This window comes from Citrus clementina, unplaced genomic scaffold (genome assembly GCF_000493195.1).
Source record: "Citrus clementina cultivar Clemenules unplaced genomic scaffold, Citrus_clementina_v1.0 scaffold_3, whole genome shotgun sequence".
Lineage (NCBI taxonomy): Eukaryota > Viridiplantae > Streptophyta > Magnoliopsida > Sapindales > Rutaceae > Citrus > Citrus x clementina.
This window is the reverse complement of record NW_006262339.1, coordinates 4003881-4020921: the sequence shown is the minus strand read 5'-3', so window position 1 is coordinate 4020921 and position 17041 is coordinate 4003881. Positions and strand designations below refer to the sequence as shown.

Genomic DNA, 17041 nt, shown 5'->3' with positions numbered 1-17041 from the left:
CCTAACAGAGTATAATCGTCTCCCCGTAATTTGAGGTAGAACATATATCCTAATATCAATAAAGTGTTGATTGTAATATATCACTATATATATAAAAGAAAAGATTTTATTCTATAGTCTACCTAAATACTTAGTATGCACATAAATGTTTAAATTTATTAATTTGAAAACTAACATATTGTATAGATAGCTTACACTAAGCGTAAATAATACTTTCAATTATTTATTTTGGAGCAAATATTCAAAATATGAAATTAAATTACCAAACATATATTTGAAAAAAAAAACTCTACACAAAATATTAATGCCCGATTTGATTTATTTTTAATAAAAAGTTGTGCGTGCATTTTGTTGACATTAGGGTTTGTATGTGAAGGAAGTTATAGGGAGTTCAAGAAACCATACCTTTTTTCCAAGAAGCTTAAGCAACGAAATATTTGAGTGTTGGATCACGCCAATGGTCGGAAAGAGATCGCAAGAGGAAATCCTTCTCTGATCACAGTATAGATACCCTTTTTAATGAATTGTTCAATGTTATTTCTTCATAAATCAAGAAGAACATGAGAAGCAGCAACATTATTTTTCTTTTACTATGTATATATTAATTGTGCTAAGGTTTCTCAATTTATTCATCTTAGTTGATTTTTTAAATCTAAATCAAATTTGAGCACTATTTTCTTACTTTCATATCAAATCTTTCAATTATATCACACAGACCTTTTTTTTTTCTTTTTTAATTGTTTTTAAATTTTGCATAATATTTTGTATATCAAAATTGAAGTCAATACTTCTTCTTTCAAAAAAAAAAAAAAATTACTTTTACTAAATCAACTGAGTGAATACTGACCTAATTTAAAAGAGAAATAAACTTTTTCAAATACAAATATCACCACTAACTAGAACTATTTTAACTAAAGCACAATCAACTGCATTACAATCTCTTAGAATATGCTGAATTTTGAACGTGTTGTCTCTCATTTGCATCTCGTTTTGAATATAAGTAATGGTCCAAAAAATTTCAATTCTACAACTCTTTTTGTGTAAAATAAAATCATACCTCATTTTTACAATCAATTTATATAATTAGAGGAATCAATTATGTATCTTCTGGAACATGAATGCCTAAATTAACAGATGCTGTTTCTACCCGTTCTATGTTCCACGAAAAGTCATTTGTTGAACATTGCAGTGATTACACTTCCATCTTTATCTCAAATTTCGAGCCCTATTTGATGTTTATCTCTATTAACTACTTCATCTACATTCATTTTGAAATGTCTTTGAGAAGGAGGAATCCAGCTTGATCTTCTCTCTGATATTGTTCTTGCTGCTGATCTCACTTTAGACATTTTTACTTTAGCATATTTCTCAAACACAGCTTTGGCGTTAGCTGCAGAGATCTGGGAATCATGCATTTTATTCTAAAAAAAAAAAAGAACTCTTGCATACCATGTTGTCCAATATAACGCAATTATCAATCTAAGCTCCTCTTTACCTCCTCTTCTTATCATATCTTTATCATACCTAACAAATCTTGATTAACAAGTAACTGCACTTCTTCAATAAAAGGATTTAACTTCCACATTTGTTTTGTTACTTTATAGTCCAATACAGCATGAGTAGTGTTTTCAGCATTCATTTTACACTTAGATATATTGGATCCTGCAAAACTTTCTTTTCCATAAGTTTTTCTGCTGTTAGAAGCATATTATTTGTAGCTCTTCACATGAAAATCTTGATTTTCTCAAGAGAGCAAATCACACTCCACTGACAAAGAACGTTACTAGAGCAAGTAGGGAAATCAGGGTTTTTGATTCTCAAAGCTACTTGATAACCACTCTTTACTGAATATTGACCCTTCTTATCATAATGCCACAAGATTTGGTTTGGGTTTGGACTTTGGACTAGTTGGAAGTAGGATTCCCTGCATCTTTAGGATTAAAATGCTGGTGAATCAGAGTCTCTTTCCACTGTTGATTGTCATTAATGAAATCTACCACTGTTTACTAAATATTTAAAGTTGGGGCTGAAATAGGTTTCAAAGTCTATAGTCTGTGGATCCAATGGCTTTTATGCACTTTATCACCTGATCCAATTCTCCATCTCATCTCCTCATGAATGACTTGTCTCCCGTGGAGTATGCTCCGCCAGATAAATGATGGTTTGGTTAATTGGTTCCCAATTGAGGCTGTAAAAAGTTAGCATTTTGAAGTATCTTGCTTGTAATATTCTTCTCATCAAAGACTCCTTTTTCTTTTTTAATTTTAAACTAATAATTTCGAAAGAATGACGATATTTGGTAATATTTTCACTTGCTATCTTGTTAAAATTTGCATAAAAACTAACATGAAAATCTCTCCTTTTTCTTTTCTAAAATGAAAGTCTCTCCTCTTTCTTTTTCATCTTTTGTCTGGTGAGATTGAATCATGTTGATTGGTGCTTTATTTTAAATTATTTCATTTTTAGAATTTAATAAATTATTATTATTAAATCTCTCATTTTTTTCTTATGGTGAAATGTACTATTATGGTATGAAATTTGATTTCATTTTTAATCAAAATTATAATAATAAATGATAAAATATATAAATAATATGTACATTGCATTGTGAATTAAAAAAATTAGTTTTAAAAAATTCTTATAAGCACATTTTTAAAGTTTTCCATATTGTCATACAAATAATTAAATGAATTTTTACATTTTTGTATTTTCAAACAAACAACTAAATATATTTCTATTTTTTTTTCATTTTTTAATAGAAACAGACTACTAAATAAATTTTCATTTAAAAAAAATCTCATCAAAAACATTATTTTCCTTTGCAGGCCAAAAGCACCAATTGAAAAACAATTGGTACATTACCGATGAGCTTTTGTCCTAGTAAAAGAATCTTTATTCTCACAGTTTCCACAAAAATATTATGAGGATTAATTGCAGTGCTTCTTTAATTATTTTATAATTGGGTAGATTTAATCTTTTCTCTCATAAAATATGATTGGAGTAGACACTTATGAGTAGAGTATACACTCTTCAAATTTGATTGAAAATACTAGTTGTATATTAATTGTAATGTACTGAAATATCACTAATACTCCAGTATAGAGTATTAAAAAGAAAAAAAAAGGGTTATTTTTCGCCACCCCCCATATGTTTCGACAAATATTACCGTACACCCACTTGTTTCAACAATGATCGCCGCGCACCCATTCCGTTAAGTTCTCCTGTTTAATTTAACGATTGTGACAATTATTTTGGTGAAAGACGATTTTGTCCACAATTTGAATTTCAAATTATTAAATTACAAAAAAAGCATCAATCACTGACAAAGTGCACGTTGAATTGATTTTCGAGTCTGAAACTAAGATGAAGAACCAATTATTAAGACATAAGATGGAAGCAATCAATCTGTACATTATTGACATAAATTACCAAACAAAGCATTACAAAATATTTGATAGTGAATTCTGACTTATCTCGTAGGGGAAGCATGCGGTGTAAATACTCACACCAAGTGCTCAACTTATAGAACGTTGTATGTATCTCTTACTGAACCTCCCTTTTGACTTGAGCTTTCTTTGCCCACTAGAAAAATCTCATCACTCTTTGAGTTAGCTAGTTAATGATCCTTAGTTCTTTTCAATAAATAATCTTACGGTGATGCTATGGGCCTAAAATCAATGTCAGCCTCAATTATTGTCAAATGCAAAGTGCAACTTTGGTTTCATATTTCCTACTAATTACCATATAATCTGCTACCACGCTCTAACAAACACAAACTCACAAACACTTACAAGCTATTATATCAATCAAAGAAGTTTAAGTTTGTGATGAAATATCAGCAATAAAGGGCATTATCAACACCCATTTGTAGACTTTGACTTTTCCAGATGCATATAAGTTATACGATAGCCCTTATCCTTGTTACCCCCTACGCTCAACATCTCGATAACATTAAGAATAATGTATTTTTGGCAAATCGTGAAACTGGGAAGGGTGCAAATGAGCAGAGTTACAAAATGTTTGTTTTTTGCGGACCACACAAATGTGAAGCTTTATGTCAGTTAGTCAAAATCTGAACAATTTCAATATAGGAAACACATAAAACTGAGAAAACCCATGACCAACCCCATCAAATCCCACATAATTATCACTTGCATGCATGTAATCTAACATGTATCGAGTAATTCTCCAACAAAAAAATCCACATGAACAACATTAAAACCTCACCTCAATGTGTGCAGACTGAAGCTGCAAAACCCACTCTATCCCGCTCTCACAACCCAATAAGCTGTGCAATCCTTAAGATTCTTGAAAAACGAACATATGGTAGGTAAGAGATTAAGCAATTGGCGAGAAATTGTCTCCAACACGCAATATTTTCCCTTCATATTGCTTTGATATTTGCTTGTACATATTATGTTTTGCAGAGATGAAACTGTTTTTCTGAAATGACAACACTATTATTTTCCTTGTTCTATTTCTTATGTGCAACAACTTTAACTTAATTTTTTATTTGTTTATAACACAATCTCTATTTTACCCTTGACTTGTTAAATTAAACGGGAGAACTTAACAGAATAGGTGTGCGGCGATCATTGTTGAAACAAGTGGGTGCACGGTAATATTTGTCGAAACATATGGGGGTGGCAAAAAATAACCCAAAGAAAAAAGAAAAACAATTGGCACGTAACAAAAATCGTAAACATGTGACAAATGTGCATTTTTAGCCCAATTTTAATAAGAGTTGGGCCAATTCTTTAATCTTCGAAGTTCCAACGACGCCGGATTGACTTTACTATAAAATCCCTGCATTTCTCTGACAGAAAGATCACAGTCAGCATGTACGAATTTGACTCGAAACTCGCAAGGGACAAGACTGAAACTGAACCCAAAGGAACGACCAATAAAAACGCCCGCTACTTTATGAAGCTGGAAAAACGAAGAGCTCAAAGAGCAAAAGCAAAATCTGAAGAAAAGATTTCATTTTGTTACCACCACCGGTAAGTTATTGTGATTTCTCTCTTTTTACTTTCTTTTGTTTTATTTCTCCGGGCACTAGTTTATGTATATGTACTTGGTCGATCCAGCACTGTTACTATTTACGTTGGTTTTTTAAAACAACCAAAAATGCAAGCTCCCCTGGGGTTAGCTCCGATCTTGCTAGACGTTCGCTCTGCTATTTTGTTTGACCGTAGGCTTCCGGAAAAGCCATCCAGTAACGGGCTCCCTCAATAGAAAATACCGTCCTTGTCATAATCTTCTTGCCCTTTGAATGTTTCACTGTGTATACACACACACACACACACACACACACACACACACACATATATATATATATATTATTTACCATTATTCGCTGATACATAATGTACATTAGGATTGTGTTGTGTTTCATTCATTAATGTGACTGTTTGTTCAGCTACAATATATATATATATAGCACTTGTTGTGTTTCCTTATTTTGTAATAATTTTCTTTTTAAAAACATTAAAAAAAAATATTACAGTGAGCTGTCAAGCAGAAGTGATTATGGGCGGCAAGTTAGAAGCTTGTGCAGAGTGCACTAAGAAATGCCTACTGGTTCACCGGAACAAGGCAAAATTATCTCCTGTCATCCACTCTTTCTTTAAAATCATGATTGGAAAAGACTGCTCTGAAATTTTGGTATGTTACTTTGCGAATTTTTTTCATGTTCTATACATAGATTTGCCCTTCTTTTTTCCCATTATGTATCTCAAGAGCCATAATTTTATTGTTTTGTTAATCACCCTGTTGGCTTTGATGAAATTGTGAATTTATTGATGAAAACACTGAATGTACCTTATTCTTAATTCAAGCCCAAGGTGCTGTTATTTTCGTGTTATTTCTTAATTACAATACTGATACTGTACATAATACATGAGGAGGTGAAGGCACTAATTGTATATCTTCAATGCTTAGGTAATATTCCATATGTTGCTTTGAATGCTGCTCATTACTTTTCCCCTGCAAAGAGGCTTATTAGCTGTTTAGTTAATTTTAGAAAAGCTTCTGAATACATATCAACTTTGCATGGATGTGGATTCAGTAATGCATCTGTGGGTATGATTATGCAAGCAGCATGCCGGTTTCTTAATATCTTGTGCAATGGACTTTTATTTGTGGTGGAAAGGGGCTTCTTTGACAATGTACAAATCTAACCATTCCGTTCCTTTGCAGTTCTTGCCTCCTAAATTTGCTGAAATGGTGTCTGCAGTAATTGGTAAAAAAGCTGTTATTGAGGATTCAAGCGGAGATTGTTGGGAAGTATCAGTGTCCAATGTGGACGGCTCTCCTGCTTTTCGACAAGGATGGAATGCATTTTCAGCGTACCACAGGCTAGAAATTGGAGATTTTCTTGTATTTGATTACATTAGGGGATCACGCTTTATTGTAAAGATCTTTGATAAAACTGGGTGTGAGAAGCAAAAAATTTCGCTGACAACGAATAAGAGGAAAAGATATAGAACTAGGACAAATTTTACTGACAGGGAAGGTCAATGCTACACAGCTGATACAGGTTCAATGAGCAAAGAGAGAAAAAATGCTAGAACTACTACAAATTCTACTGATAGGGATGGTCAATGCCACACAGCCGATAAAGATTCAATGAGCAAGGAGAGATCAAGGCCCTCTATCTTTTCTGTGTCTGATGAAGAGATGAGTGAAAGCCAGTGTGAATTGAATGATGTGGAAAAGGCGAGTACTTCAAACGGCAAGATTTCTGGCAAAAGGCCTCTATCTGTATCAAGAGCAAATTTCCTTGAAGATCCATACTACTTAATTGATAGAGATTTGGGAGACCAACAAAGAGAAGACAGATGCTCTGTATTTGATTTGTCCCACTTTGAAATGGTAGGTAACAACTGTGGCACAGCTATAAGAGACAAAATGAAGGATGGAGATGATTATTCTCATCACGCTGATGCATCTCTGATATCTGAATTTGAAGATGTTTTAGTTAATAAATATCTTGTGGACAAAGAGATACCAAACAGAGTTGCAGCTTCTGATGCATCTGACATGGACGTTATGAAGAATAATGGTGTTGAAAAGACGGAGCAAATAATAAGCAGAGTTGAGCTTCAAAAAGATGGAGGGAACAACTCTAACGTTTCAAGTGGAGTATCCCAAAAATGCCATGGAGCTGAGGAAGAGAGCAAAGCACTATCCAGTTAGTTGCTTTTTCCTGATTTAATATATTTAGCGTACGATTGATTTCCTTTTAATCTGAATATTATTACCTATGGCTTTATTGTTTAAGTTTTTGCAGAGTCAAAGAGAAAAACTGATCGGGCAACGGTATCCCCAATGGAATGCAATCAAAGTGAGCATCTGAAGTTTATTGGAACGTTCAGGGAGTCCAGTGTTCAAGTTACCACTGGGATGCAGAATTGCCGATTTGGTAAGCCTGTCTCCTGGTTGCTTTATTCCACACTTCATCCTTGTTGGTGGAGCTTCTCTTGTCATAAATCTTCACAACTGCAGTTGAGCCGCAAACAGATGGGTGGACCAGCTCTAGTAGTTCAAGGGGAGTACCCAAAAAATGCCATGGTGGCGTGGAAGAGCTCAAAGCAGTATCCAGTTAGCAGCTTTTTCCTGATTTCATATATTTTTCATATGATTGATTTTCTTTTAATTAGAATATTATTACATCTGACTTTACTGTTTAAATTTTGTAGAATCATTGACAGAAATTGATTGGGCAATGGTATCCCCAGTGGAATATAATCGGAGTGCTCAACTGAAGCTTGTTGGACAGTATGGGGAGTCCAGAGTTCAAGTTACATCTGGAATGCAGAATTGCCAATTTGGTAAGCGTGTCTTCCTGGTTGCTTTGTTTCCCTTCATCCTTGTTGATGGAGCTTTTGCTGTCGTAAAATTTTCACAACTGCAGTTGAGCCACAAAAGAATGAAGGGAACAACTCTAATAGTTCAAGTGGAGTATCTAAAAAATGCATTGGTGCTGAGGAAGAGAGCAATGCACTAACCAGTTAGTTGCTCTTTTCCTAATTTGGTATGTTTATCATGTGATTGATTCCTTTTTAATCAGAATATATTTTAATCTATGGCTTTACTTTTTAAATTTTTACAGAACTACTGACAAAAGTTCATCAGGGTATGGTTTCCCAAACGGGATGCACCTCCCTCGGTGACAGTAATCAAAGTGCACAACTGAACTTTGTTGGAGAGTTTGGGGGTTCCAGTGTTCTCGTTACTCATGGAATGCAGAAAGGCCAATTTGGTAAGCGTGTCTTCCTGGTTGCTTGAATTCCTTTGATCCTTGTTCATGAAGCTTCTGCTGTCACAAAATTTTCATTTTGTAGTCAGGATTTCATGACTAGCCCCTCCTGTGATACAACTTTTTTTGCATCTCTATTTAGCTGAAAATTAAGTGCTATGTTGAACAGAGGAAAGCATGAAGTGTGTTGAAAAAGAGCCTGTAAAGGTCGTTAAAAAAGAGACTGTAAAGGTCGTTAAAAAAGAGCCTGTGGAGCCTGAAGAGATGGTTCAAGACATATTTGGTCTTGCTTTTCTCTACTTCATCCTTTTTTTCACTGAAAGATAAATACTGTTCCTTTCTCTTAAAGTTTGACCAACATGCAATTGATTTTGTGTTCTGTCTAAGAATATTGTTGCATGAATTAAAATGCAGGAAATTTGCCACAGCTCATCAAGGTTGAACGTGGCCTGCGTTATGATATGATAGGAAGAGAATATGGAATTTCTCAGGTGGTGAAAACTGAAACTCTTGATTTAGTTCCTACTTCCTATATTCCCTGTGCGACGCCATCAGATGGTCAACCTTTTCTTGTAAGTTTTTGATTAGGTTTGTACTTTTTCTGATCAGTATGGCTGATAATGATTGCTCATGTGACACATCATACCGTCAATTATCGATCGCAAAATTTGTTCTGCCAAGACAACATTATTATATTATGCTTTCCTGTGGTTCTGCAGAACCCCTGCCACTTGTCTTTCTTGTCCTTATGCTTTCTAAGGTCCATAGCATTGTCCTTTCTTTTCACGATTGGTTGCATCTGGCATTTATGCTGGCAGTATTTGTTTGAGAAAATGTGCGAGCAAAATATCTATATTTGTTTACTGGGTTTCTTTGTAGAGTTGTCTTACAATTTTTTATGATCTATAATTCACTAATTTTTTTGAGTTTGTCGGCTGTTTTTGTGATGCCTGTATTCTCAATTGTGAGTGAATAGATTGAACAGAAAATAATGAAATACTATATATCCAATAAAGCAGTAGTACAGAGAATTTGCAAATCATTTCATTTGTTGCCTCGAGCGTTGGTATGTAACCAGGCTTTGTATAGCTACAGTTCCTTGGTGCTGGAATCCGAATGTACATGCAATTTCCTCTTTCAATGCTTCCAGTTTACTGTGTAGATGATACTGGGTGTGAGCTAAACCTTGTTTGTATTTCTTCTGAACCATTGAACTAATTACATTTGTCTTTCCTATTGCAGGAGCTATCAACATGCTTACCAACTTCTTCCTTCAGGGGAAGATCTCGCACACAAAGGAAGGTGGTGGTCCTTCGGGATCCTGATATGAGGATGTGGCCAGTTCTCTACCACGAAAGATCTGGGTTCAAAGTATTGACTAGCGGATGGGAAGCTTTTAGCAAGGCGAATAACATTCAACCAGGGGATGGGTGTATTTTTGGAGTTGAAAGCTATTCAGAGAGCATATATGGAGTCAGTATTGTTCGAAAGTGACTCTAGAGCTTCCTGTTTATCAACTCAGGCATCTGTTGAGAAGATGTTTATCAACAGTACTGTCTAATTATATAATCAATAGCCTCAGAAAGTAGCAAATTATGTAATATTTGACCAAGAAATAGGCCCTTTTGTATTGCAGTAACCAGTAGTTCTTGTGTTAAAATTTAATCTACAGCTTATTAATATGAGAGTTATTGTTATTATTATTTTTAATTGCCTTTTCACTACTTTTCGGATTCATGACTGTCAAACTGATGGAATGGTAATGGACACACTACTCACTTTAATATACAGCTTATTAATAACAGTCTTGTGCTAACCCAGGCCTATTGGGTGATCTTGACTTATTCAGAGCTTTTACCTTATCTTATACTATACAGTTCATGGAAATTTTAAACCGTTGATTAACGGCTCCATATTTGAAAAGTGGAAAAAAAAAATAATAATACAGAGCTCAAAGACAATCATTGTTATTGCTTAGCCAATTTCAATAACCAAGAGGTTCATCCGTCCCGCTGCTTTCTGCTCAGTAAGTAGCTGAACGGAGGGCGACTAAATGTTCCGCTAAGAAACATGTCACTCATCACCTTATACATGGCTTCAGTGAGATGAACTCCGTCCCAGTTGATGTATTGATAAGGATTCGGGCAAGCTTTTGCAGAGGGCGAGCCACAAGTAGCAAACACATTAAAGTTGTAAGGAGGTTCACCGGATCCGCAGCAAGCCTTGAAGGGCTCCTTGAACCCGTACTTCCCTGGATTTTTCATCACCATGCGGAAAGCATTCCAGTAATCAGCATATACAATCACAGCCTGGGGAAACTGCTGTCTAAGATTCTGTAATTGGGCTTGAAGAACAAGGTTATGGGTGTAGCTTTGATTGTTCACACTTTTTACACAGCCTATACCGTCTCTATCGTCTTCAGGGGCCAAATACATTGCCAGCGGCAAGCATCCTGTTGTCGGCAGACCTTGAACAACAACATATTTTGCTCCTCTTTTAAGCAACGCCTGCATATTGGATTGAATCAATTAGCTGGTAAAAAAGCATATGCAAATTGCAATGAATACTCATTCGGATTTTTACCTGCAGAAAATTTGTAAAACTAGGGATAGCGAGTTTTCGGATAGTGTCACTTGTAACAGAAGATCCTAGAGTGTACGCATAATCGTTGACTCCAATTTCACCAACCCAGAACAATGCATCATCGAAAGCTGCCTGGCACTGAGGCCCTGAGGACTCTGCTTCTTTACATCCCTTGCTCTCCAAGAACTTGTTGAACCAAATGAGCTGAGTTTGGATTGACTGAGGAGTAATGTCAAGACTGAGATTGTTTTTGACAAAGAAAGCATGATTTACAGCAGTGGCACCGCCAACAGCAAAGTTGACACCATATGTTGCATTATCTTTGTTGTGAAGGTAAGGTGGCAAGAATGGTAGTGACAGGGATTGAGTTACAAAGTCAATCACCAGCCGTCCATCGGAGTATCGGTTGGTGGGGTGGTGGAAATATGTGCTGCCGTATGGAGAGGTGGAGACATGGCCAAAGCCACTAGGGCCAGTCGCAGTCTTGGTGTTACCAGTGTCGGTGAATGAGTCACCGAAGGCATAGATCTTATTAAATGGACGTGGGGTTAATGTGTTGGTTGCAGCGGTAAGGGCAGAAAACAGGGAGGGTAAGAGTACGAACATGAGGAAAATTTGGGAGGAAAAAACTCCGAAGGAATTAGCCATTGTCTCACTAAGCCTAGGCTGCTACCAGTTCTCCTTCGACAGTTATATATTTCTAGTCTCTTTTGATTGACAAATTTGTCCTCGCATCCAACTGTTTCCACCAACGTTTGCTAGACTACAATTGACTAGTATCTTGCGTGCAGAGTCGGAATCCAAAATCACTTCGGTTATTACTAAAAGGATCGAAAATATTAATGGATTTGAACAACTTTTCCGGTACTATTAAGGGTGCTTTTTCTTAAGAAATGGGCATCATTACAGTTTAATTAATACGAGATCATGCTTTGAGCTACCTCTAGTCTCTATGTAATATATGATCATTAACTTTACCATGAATTAGTAAAATCATCGCCTGGTATTCGTTCACATCAATTATAAAACAGACATTCACATGGGGGCAGTATCAACAACCGATGAATATGATGAATACTAATGACATACAGCAACTGGTACTAACAGGCAACTTTGCTAGTGCTTGATTTGCCGGACATTAATGAGGATTTCGGTCCATAACGGGACTGGCGTTAAACAGGTGGTGAGTAATAAATTCAGCGGCGAAAGATTGTTGGGGTCGTTGGAAAGACAGAAAAGCATGACTGGTTGAAGCCTTAAATGATGCAGGCCCGCACACGAACTGTTTTCACGGTGAATTTAGTGATGTATATAATAAAATGTGATCTGTGTTATAATCGAGAATTTTTAGCCACGGCATCCATTATTTAATTAGGTTCATTAATGAACCCTAATTTTCTCTCCTACGTGGCGGTGCTTTGATATGGATCCCTAATATACCTCAACTACCACCATCATTACACAATACACGTATCTGCTATGGTGAATAGAATGCACGATCCGGACCCGCAGCATGAATGCGTTTGCAAGAAAATAGCCCTCTCTCTTTTGACAACTGACATCTGCCTCTCTAGTTTCTCCTCTCACCAACCCATCAACATATATTAAATGAGACCCGCACAAACATATTCCGGCAGATGAAGAATTGAGAATCACCATGCTTCCCGCATCGGAACAGGATCTACTCCTAATCTGAATATTACTGAATTTTTAATAATATTTTATCATGTATTTTTTAGTAGCAGGATAAAATTTAACTTTTTTTATTACAACAAGAAAAAATCTCAAGTTTTTTAATTGTAAACTCTGTTAAATTCTCGTCGTTGTATTGCATTATATGGACTATTGTAAAACTTGGAATGTCAATAAAAGAAGCTTAGAGAGAAAACTATGGTTTTTAATAGAGAGAGAATGACGTTATACCAAATTTGTAGGCATGGATCAAAAGATTTTGTAAGTAAATATTTAATTGCATGGGAACAGATTTGAGATGGCCTCACATTTCACTTCCAAAAGCTAACGTGCAATATCGTACATGATTACAAAGTAGATCAGAACACTCTCAGATGACATATATAGTTTCAATATAGCGTTTGTCACTTAATCCGGGGACAATGGACTACAACAAGAAATTTAGCATTCCATGCAAACTGGACTGGATTAACCAACTTTTCCATCGCCTGACTGGTTCCTTGACTCTGCGAACAGTCTCACAGTCGAGTAGATCAATGAAGGTTCAGCCATGGCACCATTACCATAATCTCCGCAAGCCAGCCTTTTGGAGACAGGTGGAATGAGAGAAATTCCAAGCTCATCAATTGACATAAGATGCCGCTCTGTGAATGGATTATTCCACATGAAAGTGTTCATAGCAGGTGCAACAAACAGTGGCTTATTGTAGTCCCATGCCCGCACAATGCATGTCAGCAGATTGTCACACAATCCACCTGCAATCTACAACAGAAATATAGCAATTATGAGAGCCAAATCAGAATCATACGAAAATTGAGATGCCAGAGGCAGTCAAGAGAAGTCCTTCTAAATCATTATACAGGAAAGGGACATGAACTGTATGATGCACAACTCAAGATACAGGCATGCTTACATAACAGTAGTGTATTACTCAACATAAGCAAAGTCTAGTCTTCCTGGAACTTATACATCTTAAACAAGAGAAGTGTACAACAGGATGGTACTGATGGTAGTCATTCTCAGTTCACTGAGGAAATTTAAGGACCAGAAGTGAAATAAACATTCATAATAATGATCTGATGATCAGAATGCATTTCAAACTCAATGACAAGCAGAGTGCATAGCAATAGACAAGATACTATTCTTCTATGGGCATGCAGTTTGACCAGAATTATCTATCTTGAAAGGTAAGTTTATATTAATATTTACATGTCCATTCAATAATGCCAATGGCTGTTTATTTTATTTTACTAGGTACTGAAACTTGATTAATAGAATGAAATCAGTGGCATCTTATTAAACAAGGTGAGAAGAGATCATGGAAACGAGCACATTCATCATGCACAAGTGATGACTTAACAAAACAGAAATATCCCACAGATGATGTGAAAAAATGGGAAAAAAAAAGGAAAACACATTAAAAAGTGAGATATATACACCCCGTATTAGTGAATTGTTATCCATCCTTGTTCTTAATCAAAGATATAAATTTAAAATCACAAGGAATGATAATGTTGTGTTTCTAAAGATATTTTTCAGAGTTCTATTTAGAAGGGGTTGCAGAAATGGATTTCACAAATAATGCTTAGTTTCAATGAGGTTTCCACCACTGTAATAACATTGCTCTGCCTGGTTTAAATAAGAACCAAAAAAAGACAAACCAAGAAAAAGTGTCTAAAATTAAAAGAGTGGGGGAGAGAAAGGAAAGACAAACTAATAATAATACCTTTCTAGCATTTTACTGTCCCTTCTCAACTCCTTACTAAAACTGTCACTGTATATAGTGATCTGAGTGTAACATATTATTTCTAGCACGGGTAATTTTTAAAAACCTCCCCTTAGGTTTGGGCTTGTTGCAAGTAGATGGCGAGAATCTGTTTATTTGTAAAAAACTCCCTACCGTCAGTTAATTTTAACATTGACTATTAGTTGACTGTGCAAAGACAATATTACCCTTAACAATAGTTTGTAGACGGAAATAACTAAAAAAAAACTAAAATTATTGGCTATTTTATCCTCTTTAAATTATTGATATTTTCTTAAAGTTCCTAAAAAAAATAAAATTAAAAACTTGAAAAATCCTCTTTAAATTATTGATATTTCCTTAAAGTTCCTACAAGAAAGATAAAATTAAAAACTTGAAAATGAAATAATCATAATCTTTATGTATGATATTGTAAATCTTTGGAATTGACAAGGATAAAATTGTTAAAAAATAGGGTTTGTGTTTTTCACGCCAACAATTTTAGTTTTTTTTTTAGTTATGTCAGTCTACAAACTATTGTTAAGGGCAATATTGTCTTTGCACAGTCAACTAATAGTCAATGTTAAAATTAACTGACGATAGGGGATTTTTTACAAATAAACAGATTCTCGCCATCTACTTGCAACAAGCCCAAGCCTCAGGGGAGGTTTTTAAAAATTATCCTTTCTAGCACATGCTAATGGCCTAAATTTTCAGACACTCACCTTGCCAAGTGTGTTTGCTGACAGCGGAGCAATAACCATAATATCAGCCCATCTGCGGAGCTCGATGTGAAGAACGCTATCACCTATTTTGTTCCAGGTGGCCCATTCATCCTCGTCTGTGTAAAAGATCACATCCTTAGGAAGCGCTGCTCTATCAATGAAGTGTAGAGAGGACTTTGTGGCCACCGCTCTTACTTCCGCCCACTCAGAAAAACAATGACAGAGATTCCCAAATTTTATTGCAGCTACACTTCCACTTGCAGCAAGTAAAATACGGGGTTTCCTCAGACCAGTATTGACCTGCATCGCCTCCCTATCGGTACTTGTAGGTTCAGAGTATGCCATAATCTATTCCAAAAAACAAATCAATAATCTTTGAAGTTTATTAAAGCTAGGTGATCTTACCCACACAAATACATTAGCCTACAATATATTAACTGATCTTCAGAAAATTGATAATCACTCTCAAGAATAACACCAAAATATGCAAAATTGACTTAAAAAAGGACTGTTAACAACACAATTAAGCAAATGTCAAGCGAATAGTTGATAATTCCATTTTCCTCGTTTTTGTCGTCATCAGCTAAGTTTCACAAAATGTAAATCACATTACAGACCCCAATTGTTCGTTTCCGTCAAAAGACCTCTGACAAGCAATTAACCAAGCATTTCGCATGCACTATAACGATCTCTACAGTTTGAACCGATTCCACGTCCATAAATTTACGTGTTCCAAAAAAATCATAAATTTAGCAGAAATCGTTTATAGTTACGCAAAATTGGTATAGAAGAATTTAAACGCTGGGAAGAACGGCGTACCTAGAATTGAGTTGAGTTCTTTTGAAAGGAGTGTGAAAATGTTTTGTCGATAAAAAATTTAAAGACTAGCCGAGGTGGGCAAAATCGAGTTCGTGTAGTACCGAACGGATCCGAATATTGATCGGATCCCCATAAAATAGAGCCAAAATAAACCCGAACACGATTTGATCCGAATTCGGATTGAGTTCGGTGGGGCCTGATCAGTTCCTTTCCCATTTGTTTTCAATTTCATATTCTTTAAACTAATACTTTGATTCGACACATAAGTGTATTAAGAGATGGATTTAGAAAATAATTATAATATTAAAGTTCCTCATATAAAACAATCCCATGAACTGGCGACTAAGCATTGCCTCACGCGGCCCCACGTAAACAAAATAGAAGAAGAACTTGTGAATGTGAGCTGATGGCACGTATCGGTGATCAGTAATCAGAAAAATTCTCACATTTTTCTTGTATTTTATGAGCAGCAGTCCAACAGCATAACAATCCCGCTAACAACACTGCCCTCAAAACAATAAAATTCATGAACAAAGGTTAGAAGCTTACCAATCATGAGATGAGATGAATCAGATCAGCCGCGGCCGGCGGTGGTAGAACAGCAATCCACGAGTGGCGTGGCGGAGGGGAGACAACAATCGACGTCGCAGCGTCGGAGTGTGGAAACCGACGACTAACGGTCGCTGGCTTGGAGGCAGCCTAGACCTAGAGAGTAGAGAGAGTGCGAGGGGGGTTTTAAATAGAGAGCGGCAGCCGCGACGTTGACAAACAAAGCAACGCCATCAAATTTTGAAGTAACATGCAAAAGGATAAACTGACGCGCTATTAAATAATGATTACTTTATTTTTATTTGTTCTGATGGGCCGAAGTTTTTGAAATAAGTAACAGATCACGTGACGTTGCACCGAAGGGATAAGCGAACTCATGAATTAGAGACGGCTATTATTCATTGTACAACTTATGAAATTACGAGAAATCTAGACAATGTTCATATTTAGTAAGGAAAAGATTATTTTTATTTAATTAAAAATTATACTCCAATAATGTGTTTGTGAGGGTTTGAACTATTGACCTCACATTTAAAAGGCACCTCCAACCACTCGATTCTTCGTGGATGTCATTTGAGTTGAATATTTTTTAGTTTTATGGGTGATATCCCCACATTTTATAATTTGTATAATCACACTTTATCTATAAAAACCATCAACCAGAGATGA

The 17041-nt window shown here is 35.8% G+C and overlaps 3 protein-coding genes across 4 annotated transcripts; 1 reads left to right on the top strand and 2 right to left on the bottom strand.

Annotated features, from left to right (window-relative positions):
* Positions 1-4883: 4883 nt before the first annotated feature.
* LOC18050177 lies at positions 4884-9979 on the top strand. Its single transcript, XM_006439961.2, has 10 exons — positions 4884-5000; positions 5507-5664; positions 6199-7192; positions 7292-7423; positions 7507-7602; positions 7701-7832; positions 8114-8263; positions 8430-8543; positions 8675-8832; positions 9503-9979. The coding sequence occupies exons 2-10, from the start codon at positions 5530-5532 to the stop codon at positions 9752-9754; spliced, it is 2163 nt and encodes a 720-aa protein (XP_006440024.2). The 5' UTR covers positions 4884-5000; positions 5507-5529; the 3' UTR covers positions 9755-9979.
* An 88-nt stretch (positions 9980-10067) lies between these two features.
* LOC18050174 (GDSL esterase/lipase At3g48460) lies at positions 10068-11559 on the bottom strand. The gene is made up of 2 exons (XM_006439958.2): positions 10844-11559; positions 10068-10767 (listed from the first exon to the last, which is right to left on the bottom strand). The coding sequence occupies exons 1-2, from the start codon at positions 11489-11491 to the stop codon at positions 10261-10263; spliced, it is 1155 nt and encodes a 384-aa protein (XP_006440021.1). The 5' UTR covers positions 11492-11559; the 3' UTR covers positions 10068-10260.
* A 1239-nt stretch (positions 11560-12798) lies between these two features.
* Positions 12799-16790, bottom strand: LOC18050173 (phosphopantothenoylcysteine decarboxylase). Of its 2 annotated transcripts, none has more exons than XM_006439956.2 (3): positions 16373-16790; positions 15005-15352; positions 12799-13297 (listed from the first exon to the last, which is right to left on the bottom strand). In XM_006439956.2, exons 2-3 carry the CDS (start codon positions 15347-15349, stop codon positions 13004-13006), a joined length of 639 nt encoding a protein of 212 aa, XP_006440019.1. In that variant the 5' UTR covers positions 15350-15352; positions 16373-16790; the 3' UTR covers positions 12799-13003. The 2 variants fall into 2 exon arrangements, with proteins under 2 accessions (XP_006440019.1, XP_024043604.1); XM_024187836.1 differs by lacking the exon at positions 16373-16790 and adding an exon at positions 15824-16130 and having other exon boundaries at positions 12813-13297.
* Between the last annotated feature and the right edge of the window lie 251 nt (positions 16791-17041).